This window comes from Monopterus albus, unplaced genomic scaffold, assembly GCF_001952655.1.
Source record: "Monopterus albus unplaced genomic scaffold, M_albus_1.0 scaffold27.1, whole genome shotgun sequence".
In the NCBI taxonomy this organism is placed as follows: domain Eukaryota; kingdom Metazoa; phylum Chordata; class Actinopteri; order Synbranchiformes; family Synbranchidae; genus Monopterus; species Monopterus albus.
This window is the reverse complement of record NW_018127907.1, coordinates 2,289,324-2,308,846: the sequence shown is the minus strand read 5'-3', so window position 1 is coordinate 2,308,846 and position 19,523 is coordinate 2,289,324. Positions and strand designations below refer to the sequence as shown.

General features: G+C 39.7%; 1 protein-coding gene across 1 annotated transcript in view; it reads left to right on the top strand.

The window, feature by feature from the left end:
- The window catches only part of LOC109957502 (beta-1,3-galactosyltransferase 2-like), a 6,746-nt gene extending 1,142 nt beyond the window's left edge, over positions 1 to 5,604 (top strand). Inside the window, exons 2-3 of the mRNA XM_020595408.1 lie at positions 4,096 to 4,353; positions 5,005 to 5,604. Coding sequence (XP_020451064.1) covers positions 4,096 to 4,353; positions 5,005 to 5,604 — 858 coding nt within the window. The remainder of the gene's footprint in view (positions 1 to 4,095; positions 4,354 to 5,004) is intronic.
- The last annotated feature ends 13,919 nt before the right edge of the window (positions 5,605 to 19,523 follow it).

Genomic DNA, 19,523 nt, shown 5'->3' with positions numbered 1-19,523 from the left:
ATTATTATTGCGCATGTCTAGTAAGGGGCTATTGCACATATATTCACATTTTGGTATTTGCCATCATTCTTACTCTGGCAGGGAAAAAGCTGTTGTAAAGTCTTGTTCTGTTTGTGATGGTACTGTTCGCCCTGCTGTGCCTGAGGTTGTAGGTGCAGTTTTTGTGTCTGGGCAAGGAGTGAGCTGGGTGGCGTGGATCCCTGATTTTGTTCTCTGCCCTTTTATACCTGTTTATATTTTGGAAAAATACAAATATTGCCCTTCACCTCTAGTGGGAGAATTGTAAAGAGGGAGAGATGGAAATGTAAAACAGCAGAGGTAGTCTTTTTATGTCTGTGTATGCTGTCAATTACAGTTCTTAGAAAGGAAGAAAATCAGAATCGACAGGTCAGACTAAAAAAAAATAAAAAAATCAGAAAAGGCGCAGAAAGTTGCAATTCGTGCATCTCTATATACAGTCCACGCATGTCTCATCAGGAAGGTCTTAAGGCAGTTTAAAACTGTTTATAAAATAATGGCTCTACTTCCACCTCCTTAAACAGGGGCCTCTGGCTACGTTCACATTATCTACTGAAGTGACTCAAATCTGAATTTTGTTTTTCTCTCCAAGTGACTAAGATCAGATTTTTTTGTGGAAATGTAATAAAGCCAAATCAGATTTTCTTTATCCACATCAGATTAGGGCAACTTTCGTATGTGGTGCTAGATCCAACTCATCTTGGCTGCTGTCAGAAAAGTCACCTCAGAATTCATGATTTTTTTTTTTTTACATCTCATTCCTCTGCACATGGCCATGTTGCCTGTTGTAATCATTCAGGGTCAGCCCCTTAGATCAGATCAGTAAAAATAAACATGGAGAAGAGCAACAGCAGTGACAGGAGTCAGTGGAGAGACAGATTGATGAACATTTGTGGAGAAAATTCTGATTGCGCTAAACTAGAAGGAACTTAGTGTAACCAAACAGTGTTTCAGAGAATAAGGAATGTGAAGTTGTCATCATGCCATGTTGAATTTTCATTAAATCCACCATTCTGGGGCATCACACTCATTAACCATCACTGAGATATACAATAGATACCTACATCTACTGTATAAGTTAATTTTAAAAATAAGTGCTACCCCATACAGTTGTATACAGCAGCGGATGTTTCAACTATGTCCAATCCAGTTATGTCGTGCTATTTGATGAAGTACTGGAGCGCATCTATGGGGCGCATTCATGCACAGTTGTGACCTGTTTCGAGGGTCATGTAAACATTTTTCATATGGTGGCAACTCTAGCTGATCAAATGTTAGACTGAATTTGTAGCTATTTGTCACAGGATGAATGTTATAGCCAAAGATAATCTTATTACTAGGGCCATGGGGGACCAGCTAGGGGACAGGTCCCACCCAAAATGCGTTCCACCCCACATTTTTCCCTCTGTGGCCCTAATATTCTATCATTTTATATATAGCCTTATAGTCTATGGGAAACTGTAAATTATCTAATGATAGCAACATCATCTAAAAGTCATCATTTATCCAAAATGATTGAAATTAATGATCACAAACGTTTAAACAATGACAGTGGGTCTAATTATATGTGATAACAATGTATAGTGTGCAGTGAAATAACTATTGGTTTCCGTTTGTGGTGACTGCTGACTGACATGAGGGATGAGATTAAATAAATCCTGGAACTTAGCCTGGTCTGGAGCAGGCTAGCTCCACAGAATAAATCTCCATGGTAATTTATACCATAACATCCTGCCGCCATCTAATCCAGCTTTCGTGCAACCGGATCACGGATAAATTGAGCCAGGATCACCAAGATATCCCGGCTTAATCCCTTATCCTAGTTTTGTGCAATAGGCCCCAGGCAAGGATGGCTAAGGTTTAACAACAACCATATTTACAAAGATGGCAACATGAACAAGAACAACAGGAAGCACACAATATACAGTACCTGCAAACCGACAAGATATGCCCTCACAGCAACAGTGTCCCTAGTGGCAGAGCAGTGGAACAACATGCAACATAATACAAAGTGAACACAGCAGAATCAATTACACCTTAAATTTTAATATCACAACTTAGAGCATTTTGCAAGACATACACTTTACAGATAACTGGATCTTTAAGCATTCACAATAATGCAGCATTATGAATTTCAACTACATTATGCAAAGAGGCCTGTTCTTTCATCTCTCAGAGAAAAAAGTGGCGGAGCATCGCTCAGGTGCGTTCTGTCAGCAGGACAACTACGGTCCCAACGTCCACTGCATTGTTCAGTATGAGCACAGACAGGACAGAAATTGATTCGTCTGCAGTGCTTTTTTATGCTAAAACACATGACTCATCATATGGGCTTTTTGTTTTGTTTTGTTTTACTTTGCTGTTTCTGACTAGAGTGTTACCCTTTTCTTGACTTTGTTCTGGGGAAAGCAGAAGACACCGTTTTTAAATGCAGAACACTCAGCTGTTTCCTGTTTGTGCTAAGGGATGTCCATTTTCACATTTCTCTTCACAGTGTAAGGATTCCCTGGACAAGAGCTAGACAGTGGTTGCATTTTTTGATACTGTTCCTGGTGATAGTGTTAATGTTTACTGCCTACAAGTTTAAAACTACAATAAAATGTTTCATCATTTTGGAGACAAGTTTATTACCAAGCCCATCCAACAATATCATGACTTCTTCATTTGATGATGTGAGTATGTTGAGACACACACTGCCACAAATGATAGCTAACTGTTTAGCAGGACTTGTTTGCCACATTTTTAACCCTAGTATAGAACAAGGTGTTGTCCCATCACCATGGAAACAAGCCAAAATTATTCCTCTCCAAAGAACTACAGTGGGGGGTTTTAGTGCTATAAAATATCAGTCTGTTACCAATTCTTAGTAAAGTGTTGGAAAAGTGAATGAGCCAATGCAATTATATATATTTCTGATTTACAACATGCATATCATGAAGGACATTCAACTGCAACAGCATTAACCCTGATGATGGATGACTGCTTGAAATATATTGATGAAAGTAAATTAGTAGGAGCAGCATTATTAGCTTTTAGTTCAGCTTTTGATGTGCTGGACCAGGAACTGTTATTGAATAAAGAGAAAATGTACACTTTTTCACATTATACAATACAGTGGCATAATAGTTATTTGTCTGATAGGGAACAGTGTTTTTTCTTTATAATGGAGGCTTTTCAAATGTGAAAAGTAGCAATACCATAATGTAAAAATACTCTGTTACAAGTAAAAGTCCTGCAATCAAAATTGTTACTTAAGTAAAAGTACAAAAATATTAGGATAAAACATGCTTACCAAAAGTAAGTACCATAAGTACCAAAAGTAAAAGTACTCATTATGCAGAATGGCACAGTTCACATGAATGTATATCATATTGTGGACTATAATTATTGATGATTTATTGCATACACCACATTTAATGTTGAGGCTGGTAAATGTAGAACTAATTACTAAGTTTTCCTTACATGTTTATACTTTGAAGTACTTTACATACTGCTGGGTAGCTTGTAAAATTCCCACCAGGGATCAATACATTTTGATGTTTGTACTATATTTTGTTTAATTAATCTCAGTCTGAAAGGTAACTAGTAACTAGAGTTACCAAATACATGTAGTGAGTAAAATGTGCAATATTTGCCTCTAAAATGTAGTGAAGTTGAAGTATGTAAGTATCAGAAAATGACAATACTCAAGAAAGTACAAAGACCTAAAAATGTTACTTAAGTAGAGTACTTGAGTAAATGTACCTAGTCACTTTCCATCTCTGTGTACAGTAATATAATGATGGAGTGGACCCCACTCCAGGGGATCCAAATAAATAAACAGTAAACATGTAGGTAAAGTGCACATTTGCATATCTGGTACACCTGCTGTTCTGGGCACATAAATGCAGAATGTGCAAACAATCAGTCAAATTTGTGCAAATAAATAACGCAATTCAACATATCATAATCAAACCATACTTTGTCTGTTTATATGAAGCTAATATTAGGGTGTAGATAAGTTAACAAGAAAAAGGATAAATCCTGTACTACCAAGAGGCAAATCTCAAAACACACTGACCTCCTTTGTTTACACAGCTCTCAGATTCAGCATCCCAGTTCTTTGTGGCATACCCGCACCACTACAGTTTCATATTGGATGAACCAAACAGATGTCGGCAGGAAAGCCCATTCTTGGTTCTTATGATCCCAGTCGCACCCCATGAGAGAGAGGCCCGTGACAGAATCCGCAACACATGGGGCAATCAAACCACAGTGCTGGGCCAAGTGGTCAGCCATTACTTCCTGCTGGGACTGTCCAGAGAGGACGATGGGAAAGAGAAGCTTCAGGAGCAAGTGAGTGGATTAATTTTGGAAATGACTGAGTTCATTTTCACTGTCTCTTCCAATTGTGAAAAAAACATTTCATTGTAAGAAGACAGTAAAAATATTCCAAGGGTTCACTGGGGGGAAATACCAACCACATTTCTGTTCCACATCTTTAAAAAAATTAATATGTCAAAATAACTTGAGCCACAGCAGAGGCTTCAAAAGACAAATCTCACAAGGTAAACAGAACAGAGAATGGAATGAATGGGCAGCCAAATGAAATGCACGATGGAGAGCCGAAAAACTGCATTTTTACACAGAGCACAGTGACGAGAGATTTGTTAAATTGCTTTTGCCACATTCTTAAGACAGATGCACTAAATATGGCCTAATCAGTATTTTCATATTTAAATAGAATGAAATAATGATGTAGAAAGTGGTTCTATGTCCACATCTGTGTTAGATTCTTTTTGTAGAAAGGCCTGATCAACATGAAAATGGCTAAATCTATTCTTCTAATCCATTGTTTCAATTGGTAAATGAAAAAACTGGGCTGTGGTTACTCTGTGGAGTGATAGCCCTCTGTGTCCTCCCACAGACGAGGTTAGTGACTACTGTATATGGTAAATATGCTGAATCAGTTATAGCACTGATAGTCTCCTATCTGTCTTCTTGTAGGTGTTACAAGAAAGCCAGATACATCAGGACATTATCCAGAGTAACTTCTTGGATAGCTACAACAACCTGACCATTAAAACCATGGTCATGTTTGAATGGCTCAGCTCCCATTGCCCCACCACCTCCTATGCCATGAAAGTCGACTCAGACATATTCCTTAATGTCCACAAGCTCACTGACATGCTTTTGACAGCCCCCCGACATCTCTACATGACAGGATTAGTGATAAGGTGTGGTGTTGTTGTTCAAGACGAAAGCTCAAAGTGGTATCTGCCTGGTTCAGCCTTCCCAGAGGGCTATTACCCACCATATGTCATGGGTCTGGGCTATGTGTTCTCAATGGATCTACCCCAAAAGATAGTGGAGGCATCTCTGCATGTTAAAGCTGTTTACATTGAAGATGTGTACGTGGGACTGTGTATGAGTTACCTTGGAATCGAACTGACAGATCCTCCTCATGCTGGACTGTTTAGGGCAATGATACCTTATTTTACATACAACTGTTACTGGACCTCTGTCATTGCAGTGATTCTACAAGACTCACAGCAGCTTTCAGATGTATGGAGAGTATATCAGACTCAAGTACAAAGTGGTTGTTGAAAACCTCTGTCTGTACCTTACAAAAATTGCAACAGTTTTAATGTGTAATGTTGGACCATACGACTGCATAGCCCAGTTGTGTAATTCAGCAGTTGCAACACATATTTGTTTACACTATAAGTTACTTCCTCTGATATATTTTTCATCTGTGAAGTTTGAGCTTATGCTCTGATTCTAAGATGGAGATTGTGAGACTGAGTACTGCATTTTTAATTGGTGAAAACTCAACTAAACTGTTATTTACATAGCACTTAAAAACAACTAAAATTTGATCAAAGTGCTTTACCTGCACCTGGTAAGGATAACAATGTAATACCATAAATATAACAGTCAACATTAAACATTGACAACATAAGGACAAATAAAAGTGACCAACACCAATAAAACTGGTAAAACTCTACTAAGAACTGAAAGCCAAATTTAAAAAGTAAGTCTTTAGTTTGGATTTAAAGAGAGCGAGATCAGTGATAGAGCGAAGTTCAGTTAGAAGAGTGTTCCACAATTTAGGAACAGCTACAGCAAAAGCACTTACATCTAGATCTGGGGACTTCTAAAAGGAGCTGGCCAGATGACCTAAGTGCTCAGTCATATCAGCAAAATTGTAATAATTCTATTAAATAAATAAGGGCCAGGCAGACATCAGAAGTTTAAAATCTTTTCTAACATGCACTAGTAAGAAGCAAGAGACTAAAGAATAGGCATGATATGATTGCATCTAGGTATGTTCATTAAAAGCCAAGCAGCAGCATTTTGTGAAAGTTGGAGGCAGTAAAGAGCAGACTAACTCCAACATAATGTGCATTTACAGTAATCTAGTCTGGAACTGATGAAGCCATGAATCGCCTTATCAAGATTATTTAGACTGAGGAAGGGTTTTATCATAGCCAATAGTTGAATCTGGGAAAAACTCACCTTTTCAACAGAACTGATCTGTTTGTCTTATGTCAAATCCATATCAAATATCACACCCAGATTCTTTATATCTGAATCTAAGTTAGAGGCTAGAGGCCATGCATTTAGGCCTGTCTGAGGTGCAGAAGATGTGATGTATTCAGTTAAAAAGAAAATGTTTTGTGACAGCCAATGTTTAATGGCACCCAGACATTCAAACAGTGATAGTAATGGATTACTTTATCTCAACTTCAGAGGCAGATCAATTTGCAAGTCATCTGCATAACAATGAAGGGAGAAAGTGTAATCAACCCCAAGGGTAATATAACTATATAATGAAAATGGACAGGGCCGAGAACAGAGCCCTGCAGCACCCCATGGGAAAAAGAAGCACAGGAGGAAGAAACATTGCAGAGACACTGCTGTTGCTCAAATATGATTTGAACCATTTAACAGCAGTGCCCCAGATCCCTACAGACCTATTAGGACAGGAAAAAAGGACATCCACAGTATCAAAAGGCACTGTAAGGTCCAAGAGTACCAGCATGATAGGGTTCTTAGTATCAACTGTCAACATAATGTCATTGCTAACTTTTACCAAAGCTGACAATACTGCGGTGAAATCTAAAACAATCTTTTCTAAAACTTTTGAATGAAATAGCAAGTGTGAGACAGGCCTATAACTAGATAGAACTGATAAGTCAAGTTGGGTCAAACAAGGTGTTGTAGTTGCCTGCAAACATGTTACTGCTCTGTTTTGATAGCTAAAGTTAGCAAGCTATTTCAGAGAAGGTACCTACAGCAGCATTTGTTCTCAAATGGAGACTGTTTTAGGCCAGGAAACTACCACCAGTAGTATAATATTTGAATTTTAAAAGCTTCAGTTACTTTTTATACCATTATTTTCCTTGCTTATTTAAATTTTACACCTATATTCATGATTGTCAAGAACTACTGAGTAGGAACTGTCTGCTAGAACTTTGCAGAGACATAATGGCTGCATCTTTACTTAACCAGATGGCCTGTTTTGCATCTTCACATAGGCCCACTTAGCATTTTACAAGTTCTGCTTTGTCATATATTTTGCAGAAACAGGGGGCCTACAACCTGAGATGATCACTTGGCTAAAACATGTGTGGATGCCAGCATAGCAGATGCTGGTATGTCATTATGTTTAAGGTCACTTCACTCTGAATTTAATGTATGTTCAAAGATTTAAAGGATCACTTCACACTAAGATTGATGTTTTGATTTTTTTTAAAAACACCCACAATGTGTAACTCATAAATGTATGGTCTCAGGACCTGTAATTATTTTGTGCACTACTTATCAGCTAGCTTTAATGAGTCGTGAGCAAGCTTATCAGTTCAGCTTGCATAGCTTGCAGAAGTTACTTCCAGCACTCATAAATGTGTCTTGTGTGAGAAGGAAAAGGGAGTGCGGCACCCAGGCACCTGGCGGCCCCACTCAGTATCAAGGTCTTGCTGTCCTTTTGCTGTAGCAAGGCAGCTGGGGAAGTCGTTATAATGTAAGATAACAGTATGAGTTTCAATGGATGTGTATTGTACTACTTGGGTATAAAGGAACTGCCCCTTTTGCCAGTGACTCAGAGAACTCAGAGCACTCTGTGCATTTCTGCCAAGTTGTGTATGATTTCTCTCCATGCATGAAATAAAGAATCATTTGAAGCTACTCTTCAGTCTCCAGACATCTTCTTTGGGTCCTGCCTTAAGTCCCCTACCACAGTAGTATTTTCACAAGGTCTGCTTTGTCCTGTAATAGCCTTTTTTGAGAAACAGTTCCTTCGGTGTCATATTTGATGATTTTATCTCCGACACAACCCATCTTATTGCTGGCATTCCTCAAGGGTCGACCTTGGCACTCTTACTTTTCTCTTTATTATATGTCACTGCTTGTGTCAGTTATATCCAGGCACAATGTTCATTTCCATTTCTACGCGGATGACATTCTGATTTATATGCCATTGGTATTATCCGACCCAAATGCACTTACTCCATTGTATGACTGTATTCGGGATATCAAGAATTGGCTTGCCCAGAATTTTCTTCATTTAAATGAGAATAAGACCGAATATATCGTTATCAGCCCCGAACCAGCCGCAGGTGTACCCAGTCTCTTGGCCCCTGCACCCGTATTCACAGGCATGGTAAGAAAGACCAGTTTCTTTCACCTTAGACTTTTAACGAAGGTTAAGCCCTTCTTACCCCAAGGAGACCTAGAAAAAGCAATTCATGCTTTTATTACTTCGCGATTAGACTATTGCAATGCCCTTTACGCTGGTATATTGCAATTTTCGTTGAGGAAACTTCAACTGGTCTAAAATGCGGCGGCCCGGCTATTGTGCAACACTCCCAGGTGTGCCCATATTACTCCTGTTCTTCGCATGTCATATTGGTTGCCTGAACATTTTAGAATTGAGTTTAAGATTCTTTTATTTGTTTTTAAAGCCTTATATGGCCTTGCTCCACTTTATCTGTCTGAACCTTTTAATTCTAACCCGGTTCTTTTATCTGAAGGCCCCAAGAAGTAACACTCAGGATACAGAAATCAGCTTTAAGTAGATTTATTTTCTTCTGGTTAGATGCAGAGTTATTACAGCGCTGGGCCCTGAGAGATGGCAAGTCTCCAAGAGCATCGATCATCACCAAACGTTTACATTTATCTTCTCGGGCTGGGACTGCCCTGTACATGGGTGGTACAATATACGTCAATATTCTAGAATGTTCATATAGGCAATATGTGTGTGTGTTGTTATCTTCTGTGTTCAGGCTTTTTTCCAAAGATGGACATGCAGTAGCTGTGTGCCCCTTACTTCCTCAATTCTGTGACAGAAAAAACCCCTTACACATAGTTCAGACATGGGTGAAAAGTTCAAGCTGCTATACTTCCACATCTGTAAAATAGCATACGTTAACAGGGTCTTATCTTATAGCTGACATGACACTTATCTAATGCAATCTGCTCTTGCACAACCATCTAAGAAAATAAGTGACACTACAAGTTGAACTTCAGCTGAAAATTATAACTTTTATGCATGTATAATAGCAAGGTTAATACTGGTACATGGGATTGCTAATAAAACATAAACAGTCATAATCAACTTTATCATTATAAATGCAAAGTAATACTAACAGTAAATAAAACAACTGCAACTCCTGAAATCCAATTCTAACAAACCTCTATCCATTTATGTTCCTTGTAGAGCTCTGCGCTCTTCTAAAAACTTGTCCTTAGTGTTTCCATGGTCCCGATCTAAGAAATGGGGTGACCGCGCATTTGCTGTTTATGGCCCCAGACTCTGGAGCTCACTACCACTTCAGATTAGGTCTATTACTGAGTTAGCGGTTTTTAAATCTACATTAAAAATGCACCTTTTTAAACAGGCTTTTGCTCTTTAATTTATCTGTTTAAATGGCATTGTGTATATGTTTTTCTATATTTTTTGACTGTTTAATATTGGTTGATTGTTTTAGTCTATAGATATGTTTTTACTGTGCAGCACTTTGGGCCCGTCCTGAGTTGTAAAGTGCTATATAAATGACACTATTATTATTATTATTACACAGACAGGGTGTCTGCAGCTGTAGACAACCAGTTGTCCGGTATTCATTGCTAGTTACCACCTGATATCACAACACTCACACACCCGATTTCTAGCACATTTCAGTAAGCTGGCATGGGCAGAGATTGGCCTGCTCACACCAAGGGCCAATAGTATTAGGATGCGTGTAAAGCCCAACCTCTGTATGGGGCGGCCTCCACCCAAGAAGATAAATGTGACCACAAATAGCTCTGGGCTCTTTGGGGACAGTTCCTGCAGAAGTTCCGTCACTCTGAACCCAGCGCTGCTTTGCCTTACACGTGCCCAGACTGAGTAAATTTTCTGTTTTTATACAGTTCTCTCCTGTCTTCTCTCGTGCTTCCAACTAAAGAACTGTGTCTTACAGTAGTTAGCTCTAAATGTATAGATAGGATTGTAATGCAGTTAACTGGGCATCAGAGGCTACATGTAGTGTTTGTTTTACCAATATGGAATAAAGCTTGTGCTTTGAAAGGAGACACTGGCCTCCCTCTCCACTTTTAAGGCTAGTTACCAGCTATGAGCCAGGGCTACAGCAGATTAGCCATGAATCAGAGGTCCCCGACTACAGTCTGGGCCCACAGATCTGGGCAGGCAACACCATATTAGAGAAAGTTTCAACTAAAAAGAAGTTGATACTGCAAGAAGTAAAACCAGAATTAACAGTGGTGTAGCTTTTGAATGATGGCAACAACTGAGAGGACAAGAGGAGCTAAAAAGTGATGCAATGGTGGCCTTATTTCTGCTGCTACAGGGAAAGCTTAACATTGGGTCTCAGATCTTGATAGTGGGTGACTTTGCTGTAAAAATGTAAACAAGAGCAGCAGAAAACCAGAAATTCTTGTTTTGCAAAGGATACAATCTCTAGTCTGTCCTAGGCTCTGTTTCAAATCTTCATGTGCCCAAAAACAAAACCGATAATTACCTGTGCAGCAGAAATGCAGACCAAGACTCAGTAAAATCTAGAAAGTCTTTATTGACAGAAAAAGGGTACAAGAAATGTGAGTATAACTGTGGTGTTGGGAGCACTCAGGTGAGTCAGGCAGGCCGGCGAGACCTAGGCGGAGCTGTGGACAAGAACACAGGTGAGTTGAGTAGGCAGGAGAGTGGTCGGGGTAGCTGGAGTCTCAGGAAGAGGCAAGGAACTCAGGTGAGTGGTGGTTGCAGGACAGTAGGTGGTTGGATCAGCAACCAAGCAATCAGGTAAGCTGAAGGAGTGGTGCAGGAGAAAGCCAGGCCATGGCATGGGACACAGGTAAGCCCAGTCAGATTGAGAGAGGACATACTCGGCATAGAGAACTGCTCTTGATGCTTTTGATTTGGTGCAATATGTGACTGGTCCTACACATGAGCAGGGGCATACGTTGGATCTTATTGTTTCTTATGGTGTCCCTGTATCAAACCTGGATATATGTATGTATAAATGCTTTTTTTGATCATATGCCTATTGTATTCGAGGCTGGTTTCTCTTGTGCAGTGGGTGCAGTAGGCATTAGTTCATGGTTCGACCTTTCCTGTCACTCCATAATGGATTTGGTGGCCCCGCTGAAAACTTTGCAACCGAGGGCGAGGCCGGAACCCTGGTTTGGCACTAAAACCCGAGCAGCCAGACAATCCTGCCATAAGGCGGAGCGTCTGTGGAAGAAGGACGGACTACAGGTGTCGTTCCAAATCCTAAAGGACTGTTGGCGTAACTATCAAAAGACTGTTGAAGCAGTTAAACAGGAATATTTGTCAAATATTATTGTATCTAACAGTCATAATCTGCGTGTTCTGTTTAAAACAATTGGGTCTGTGTTGGACCCTCCACAGTCTACCTGTTTGGAAGCATCAGTTGAGATGTGTGAACTTTTTTTTTTAGTTTTTTAATGGAAAGGTTGCCACTATAAGGGCTTCTGTTCCAGCTCCTGTGTTAGATCCGTCAGACTGCGCCCCCTGCCTGGCTGTGTTTGATACATTTGAGCCGGTGACTCTCCCATTTTTGGAGAAGGTGGTTAGCCAGGTTAAGCCATCTGGCTCCCCTAGAGATGCTATTCCCTCGTCCTTATTTAAGGAGGTCTTTCCTTGTATAGGAATGCTGGTTCTGGCTATTATTAATAGCAGTGTGTCCTCTGGGGTTGTCCCTTATTGTTTTTTAAGGAGGCATACATAGGATTGTGTTTTACTTTATTTAACCTAGCTAGCAAGTTAACTTGGATTTCTAAATCAGATTAGATTATTTTACTAGTTATTTTGGACTGTGCTCTCCCTGAAGTTAATTAAGCTATGTACCACCTGGTAATAAAAGAGCCACTAAAAAGCTGAGCAAAGTGACTCTTGAAATTTCCTTCTGCTGGTTTTATGTTACTTTCATCCTTCCTCTAGTCTGAGCTGGGGTCGTAACACAGTCCACATGTTATAGATCCTCTGTTAATAATTTACTGTATGTACTAGCTATATGTAACATTACACCTTAGCACCTTCATGAAGGAGGATTTATTGTACAACTGTTGTACTGTACTGTATTGGACTGACTAGACAAGGTGTTTTTCATACATTAATGAGCCCCTTTTATATGAAATGAGTGTATTAAATATTTTGGAAATTGTTAGGGATGTTTTACTTTGTCATCTCTGCCTTTTCAGTCTGTCTGTAGTCAGACAAAAAGTGATTTCCTGAAAAGTTTTATTTTCCTGTTTTTCCTGTATCTCACCATCTGCTTTATCAGTCCTATCAAGGAACTGAAGCACAAGTGTGAACGACTTGGGGTAGATTGTGGGTAGACTATGTTAAAAGGTCTGCTCTTCCTCATAACAACTCAGCAGACAGAAATCGCGTGTAATTTCAGTGAAAACATGGGAAGTCAAAATCACATTTCATGTTTTTGTGCTTTTTTTTATGCTACTAATTCAACCTGCTTAGAAAAGCTTTGGCATTCAATATAGTATGTTAAATGTGCAGGTAGACCAATGCATCTAAAAGAAGATAAGACTCAGTAACTAAACACACATCTATAAAAGCCACTTCCTGACGTGACTGACTTCATAGACAACTGACAGCAGCCCTGTTTTTTTTTTTTAAATCATATGCCGAGTAATATCAGCCAATGCAAACATAAGCAACAGCACTCTCTTGTGGTAAGCAAATGAGAAAACAGATAAAAGGAAATAATGTGTTGATAGGGCTTGGGAGATTGAGTAAGTACATTTGGGTGTCTGTAAAGTATGTGAACCTCTGTCTGAGTCTCTTATTTGAGAGCGTAAGAGATGCGCTCAGCCAGCCCATCAGAATCACCCCATTGTGTCATATTCTGTTTTGACTTCCTGTTGTCAACCCTTATTTTGAAGGGGACCTCCAGGGTTTTTACCATCACACTCTCTCCAGCTTCACTTCAGCCAATCAATGGCTGATTTGTATCATCTGTGCCTTGTTTACCAGCCTATATAACCTGTCCTTGCTGAGAGTGTGATAATTGCTTATTGTACTGTATGTAGTGCTTTCTAGCTCTTGTGCCTGTTTTAATGAGCATGACTGTCCAACCTGTTTGTAAGGATGCTGCGCTTCTGGTTTCTGAGGTTCTGGGCTGGATTAGATTTTAATTATCCTACCCCTTCTGTGTGTGTCTCTGCCCTTTTTGGTTTCATTTGTTTGTTTTGCCTGAGTTCAGGTCTTATTTTATGTATGCTGGCCAGCCGAAGAGGAGCTGTTTGTGTGATATATTGGTGCTTGTGCATATTTTTGTTGGTTTCCTCTGCTTTAAAAGTTAACATTTACCTGGATTTCCAGCTGCTTTTTGTTCTGCCTTCCTGTGTTTACATGATTGTCTTCTGTGAGCTCATTCAGAAGCCTCCTCTGCTACGTGGACCTGTTGTACTCACCTTTGCCTCCTCAGTTGTTATGCAAGGCCAACTTGGGGTAGGCTGCAACTCCCTCCTGGGATCTGCCTTTTTCTGGTAATGAGCTCATTCTTTGACACATTCTATGGGGAGCTGGTGGATAACCAGAAGGATGTTGGCAACCTGATCTCCTACAGCCCTAAAGGAGATGTTCATGTTGGCTACATGCATCAACCTCTGAGTGAGAGCAGTCCTTTACCCATCACTGACCCCAAGACAAGAGGGGAGGGGACAAAAACGGTTCACCTCAGCCAGTGCCATTAACAAAGGCTTTTCAGTAAAGGCTGCACTAAATCTCACCATCCCTACAATTGTGCTGTTGACCTGCCGTGAGGCACACTGCCTCCAAGAGGGTGACTATACTATGTTTCAAGACCAGCTGTGGACATTTTTGGAGTCTCTGGGGGAAGGTATTATTCAGCTCTTTCACCAGCAGGGCTGTTCACTACCCCTTCTGTCCTCCACCCAGGTATTCACAAAGCTTGACCTGCGCAACTTCTCTCTCTTAATCCACATAAGGGAGGGAGGCGAGTGCCAAAAGGGGCTTCAGCACTGAGTACTCGGTCATACCAGTGTTCCAGAACTTGATCAATCAAGGACATGCTCTTCTCTGGGATTGGACAACTTGGCCAAGCCTTCACAAGCATCATTGAGCCTTGGATGCCCATGACTGTTGCTAGTTCATGCTCTATCCTTATCACTTTTTATAAGTATTACCACTGTAGACTGGGGACCCCCAGCAAGACCTGTTTGGAAGATGTTCTGACCCAGTTGTCTAGCCATCACAACTTGCCCCTTGTCAAAATTGCTTAGGTCTTTATGCTTGCCCAGTTTTCCTGCTTCCAACACAACTTGGAGGACTGAATGTTCCTTTGCCGTGCAATACACATTACAGGTGCCATTGTAATGAGGTTCTGTACCGGAAACGAATTCCTTGTGTGTAACATACTTGGCCAATAAAGGTGATTATCCTTGTGTTATTTACTTCAGTGGTCGGTGTTCCTGATCAGTATATTCAAAAGAACCAAATGTCCTCTAACGTGAGGACATATTGCTCTTATGGCAAACTACATTCAAAGAGCAAGGTTAAACTAACGTACAGTAATTGTACTGCTCTTATTTCTAACCACCAACTTGATACCTGTTTTCATAAATTGGGTCAGGTTTAAACATGACATGGCTTCCAGGCTGAAGTCAATTTGAAAAAGTTTCATTAGTAAAACTATGTTTAAAAGGATATTTAAGAACCAGCTGGAATAGTAATCTATGCTCCTTTCCTATTTTGTATCTTTGTTTTTGATGATGGGTTCAATCCTCCTGGACACGTATGCTATAAAGTCTGCATAAACCTGTGGCGAGATGTTCATCCAGCTTGACCTGTATGGTTTTTACTTCATACCCTAGGAGCGTCTCCTGAAACACTGCTCCTGTGTTGGCAGGTGTAATTGAGAGAATTCCACCACCATTGATGTCAAAACAAGCTTTATTTAATTTTGTCATGGAAACTGTCAAACATGCTCTTAACAATTATGAAACTAGTGTTTGTGACAAAATGTAGCTAAACTGATAGTTGTAAGACACTGGAGTTGAAGCCTGCTCACCTGTAGGAACGTCCTGTGTTTTATATCATCCATCCTCCTCCTATTGCTCTATATATTGTACTACAGGTACATCCCAAGTCTCTTGTAAGAACCAGCTCACTTTTTTTTTTTTTCTTGTCTTAATCCTGCCTGTGTGATCTGCAAGGAGCCAATACTAGAGGAAATGCATTAATGACATGGGACAGCCCTGTCTCCAGTTTTTCATTTGAAGCATCCAGTCACCAGCTGCATTCTGATAAAGGGGTATGTTGATCTACAAGACTTCTGCAAAGGATGTACTTGTATCCTTGCTCATCGCTCTTGCAAAACTCCAAGTATGAGAGACTTGGGATGTATACCTACATTTCCTAAATGCTTCCTTTTACATGTCATAGTTACTATGATCACCAGAGGCTCTTAAACAAGACTACATACCTTTTTTTTTTTTTTTTCTCCCCCCATCTTTAAAAACTTGATTTTTGCAGTGTGTCGTCTACTTCAGGCTGGGAATCATTTTCATCCAGAATTTGGGTATAAATGTGGTACTTATTGTCCATTTTTAAATGTCATCCCCCCCCCCTCCACTTTTTGTACTTATGCAGCCCCAGACCACTCACCCCATAGTTTTTGGTTGGCACTTTGCAGTCACAATGGTAGTCCTGGCCACATCCTTGTGAGCCAAAGTGCTTTTTGGTTTCATCTGACCAACGAATGTGCTTCCTCAGTGTTCTCTGGCAAAGTTTAATCCTGCAGTTTTGTGCCATTTAGTGAAAAATTGCTTCTTTTTTTTTCCTTTAGTACCACCCATAAAGGTTGATCTCATGCAGTGTTCTTCAAATGATTTGAGATGAGTCCACAGATGATAATCGTAATGAGGTTATACATGGGGTCTGAATTTTCAGTCTAGTCTGTTTTGTTTGTGTATGGGATCAAATACCCTGCAATTCAAGTTAATACAGTTTTGAATCAGCATTTCAGTACTAATGCACAAGGGTTGTTGACAAGAGTTATTTTTAACATAAGCATGAATGATCTTTTTCAGGAACACTTTCAGCCTCATGCTCGCAGAAAGTACACATTCACATATGGAAGGTATCCAGTGCACACACAGTCTTACCTATTAGCAAGTCAGCAGGCCCACTGGAGCAATTTGGGTTAAAAGCCCTGGTCAAAAGCAGGAAATACAGTCAAGACTGGCAAGCTCTACTGATGTACCTGCTAATTTCAATTATGTAAATAATACAGGTGTACCTTTAAAAAAAATGGCACTGTCAAGTAAACGTGGATTATTACACTCACTGAATAAACTAGAAGTTTACACAGTATGACTAAGTATTCTTTAAATGTTGGTTTAATCGAGTAGAAAAATGCAACTTGTCTACTTACTGTCATATCAGTTAAAGGTCTGGGATGCTGCTTTTGATCAGTTCTCCTGAGGACCTGACATGTGCCAAGTCTCTTGGTTTTAAGCAAGTTTCCTTTTTCCTTTCAATGAGTATAGTCTCCTTTTAACTGAATAGTGTTAGTGAAATAGTGAAAGTACGCTTTTTTCCATGGCTGTTGTGAATAGGTCTCAATCTTTTCGATGTGGCATTTGTTCCTTGTTTGTGAACTGTATACATTAGGATACAGTCTGACAAAAATACAGTCAAGTAAGAGTTTCTCTTCTCCTTGAGTCTGAGGCTACAGCTCCTTGCATTGCTTTATCCATGTTTATTTACTGTAAGTACTGTATGTAAGTGTGCTTGCAAGTACTCTCAGGAAATGGTTTAGATAAGTGCAGTACCAACTTCCTTTTGATACAGAATACCTTATGTGTTACCTGTTTGCAAATATACCAAAATGCACACAAAGAAAGAAGGAAAAGGTAGAGACTTGAAGAAAGACAGACTGGCCTCAATCACTCCAGAATTTTCTTTTTCAGTTGTTTCACAGAATGTTGTCTTGTTTAAGTTGGATACAGATCCAGAAATGTATGCGTTTGAGTGTATGTGTGAGTGTGTGCAGGCAGCTGACCCTGGTGTGAACAGGGCCACTCTGTGAGACCACAGAGAGCCCATTCTTCACTGTGACAAACACACTCACATAGCAGCTACACACTCACAGCCATCCTCTCCCCTCCCTCTCTCACTCTTCAGTTTGTCACATTCACTTACACACACATGCAGAGGGTGCAAGAGAGTCATTTGGCAGCTTTCTCTCATTGTCCTACACACACACAAACACAGAGTCCTAGGATAGTCAAACTCTTTTTGTTTCTTTCTTTCCACAGACACACACACCCAGTGACTGTATAGCAATGCTTATTTCACTATGCTGACTCTGACTCATTGATTCAGTTGGGAGACTGGAGTGGCAAGCTCCATCACTCCAATACATTTGACACATAAATAAATGCAGTAGGTAAAACTAATATACACTCACAGCCATCCTCTCCCCTCCCTCTCTCACTCTTCAGTTTGTCACATTCACTTACACACACATGCAGAGGGTGCAAGATAATTGTTCATTTCTTATTTTTAGAAGAAAAACATTACACCTCATAAGACTATGTCCACATATGTTTTAAAAGCATGCCAGCATGCTTAAAAATGTATCAAGGACTTGGGGATAAGAGCAAATAAATGCAGAGGTCACTACAAGTCATCCAGTACAAAGAAGTAGTTCCTGTTGGCGGAGGACAGAGGACATTCCAGGTCTCTCATATTGGCTCTGAGGAGTGAGGATCAAGGATTGATTAAGGCAGCTGGAGGAGGAGGATACATGAGAACATCCTTCGCAGAATATTTTTGGAGCAATATGTCCCTTTATCTGAAATCATTTGGTGATTGGATGCTTCAGCTGAAGGATAGGAATACAGGATGTCTTATGTCGTTAATAATGCTTCCTCCTTGCATCTTTAGTGGGTGGGACTTATACAAAGAAAAGACATGAAGAAGGACTGAGGAGCAAGAAGCATCAAATAAGAGAACCTGGAATTACCCAAAGTCCTCAAGCAAACCTGGCAGTTTGGTCTCCAACAGGTGTTGTTTACTATAGCAAGCAACACGTTTATATTTATTTAATTTATTAATTCATTTAAAAAAAATTTGTTTAATATAAAGTCACACCTTTGGAACATTAGAAAACACTTTGTGGTTCTTTTTTCCTCTGCTATTTTGAATACATAATAAGCTGCTAATATTTAATTGACAATGGAAACTGTCACAGATAGCCTATTTTGATTTATACTGTTTATTTCCATGTTTTATGATGAAAGTATTTCAAGATAAGGTAAAATAACAGCAATAGGTTACCTCCTTAAGATGAAAACCTTTAGGTCAGTGAGATACATAATGAAGCCTGCAAATGGCCAGAGAAAGCAAAGGTAGACTGTAAAATAATGTCAGTAAATGTGTTCAGTATAGTGACACTGTTAGCTCCTGTGTTTGAGTGTATGCACTTTCTTTGAGTTTATACTCAAAAATAATTTGGTTATGTTATTAATTTACTTATCACATCTCTATTTGCAAAGAAGACAGTGATATTCTCTGAGCATAACCCGAGGACTGTGAACTTTTCACTTCAAAAACACACTTAGCTCATACAGATACGAATAGACATGGTAAGGCTGTTGTGTGCATTTCACCATTTTCGGCCTGACAACACTTTTTAGGAGCAAAACACGTCATTGTCACTCAAGTGAAGCGAAGTTAATGCAACCGGAAGCAGGGTGATGTTAACTTCATAATTGAAGCTGTGAAGTGGTTAACCTGTGAGGGGCCTGAGAGAATAAATACAAAAACCAGTAAGGATCTAAATATTAACAGAAAGTTGACAATTGTATGACTTTATATCACATTTTTGATATGTCCAGTTTTTTTTATAGTGTTCTCAATAACACATAATTAAAGTTGCAAATCAAGCCACCTGAGCGTCTGCCGATAAAGGGAGTTACTGTGAAGGTGCACCCGGAAGTGTGTTTTACGCTTC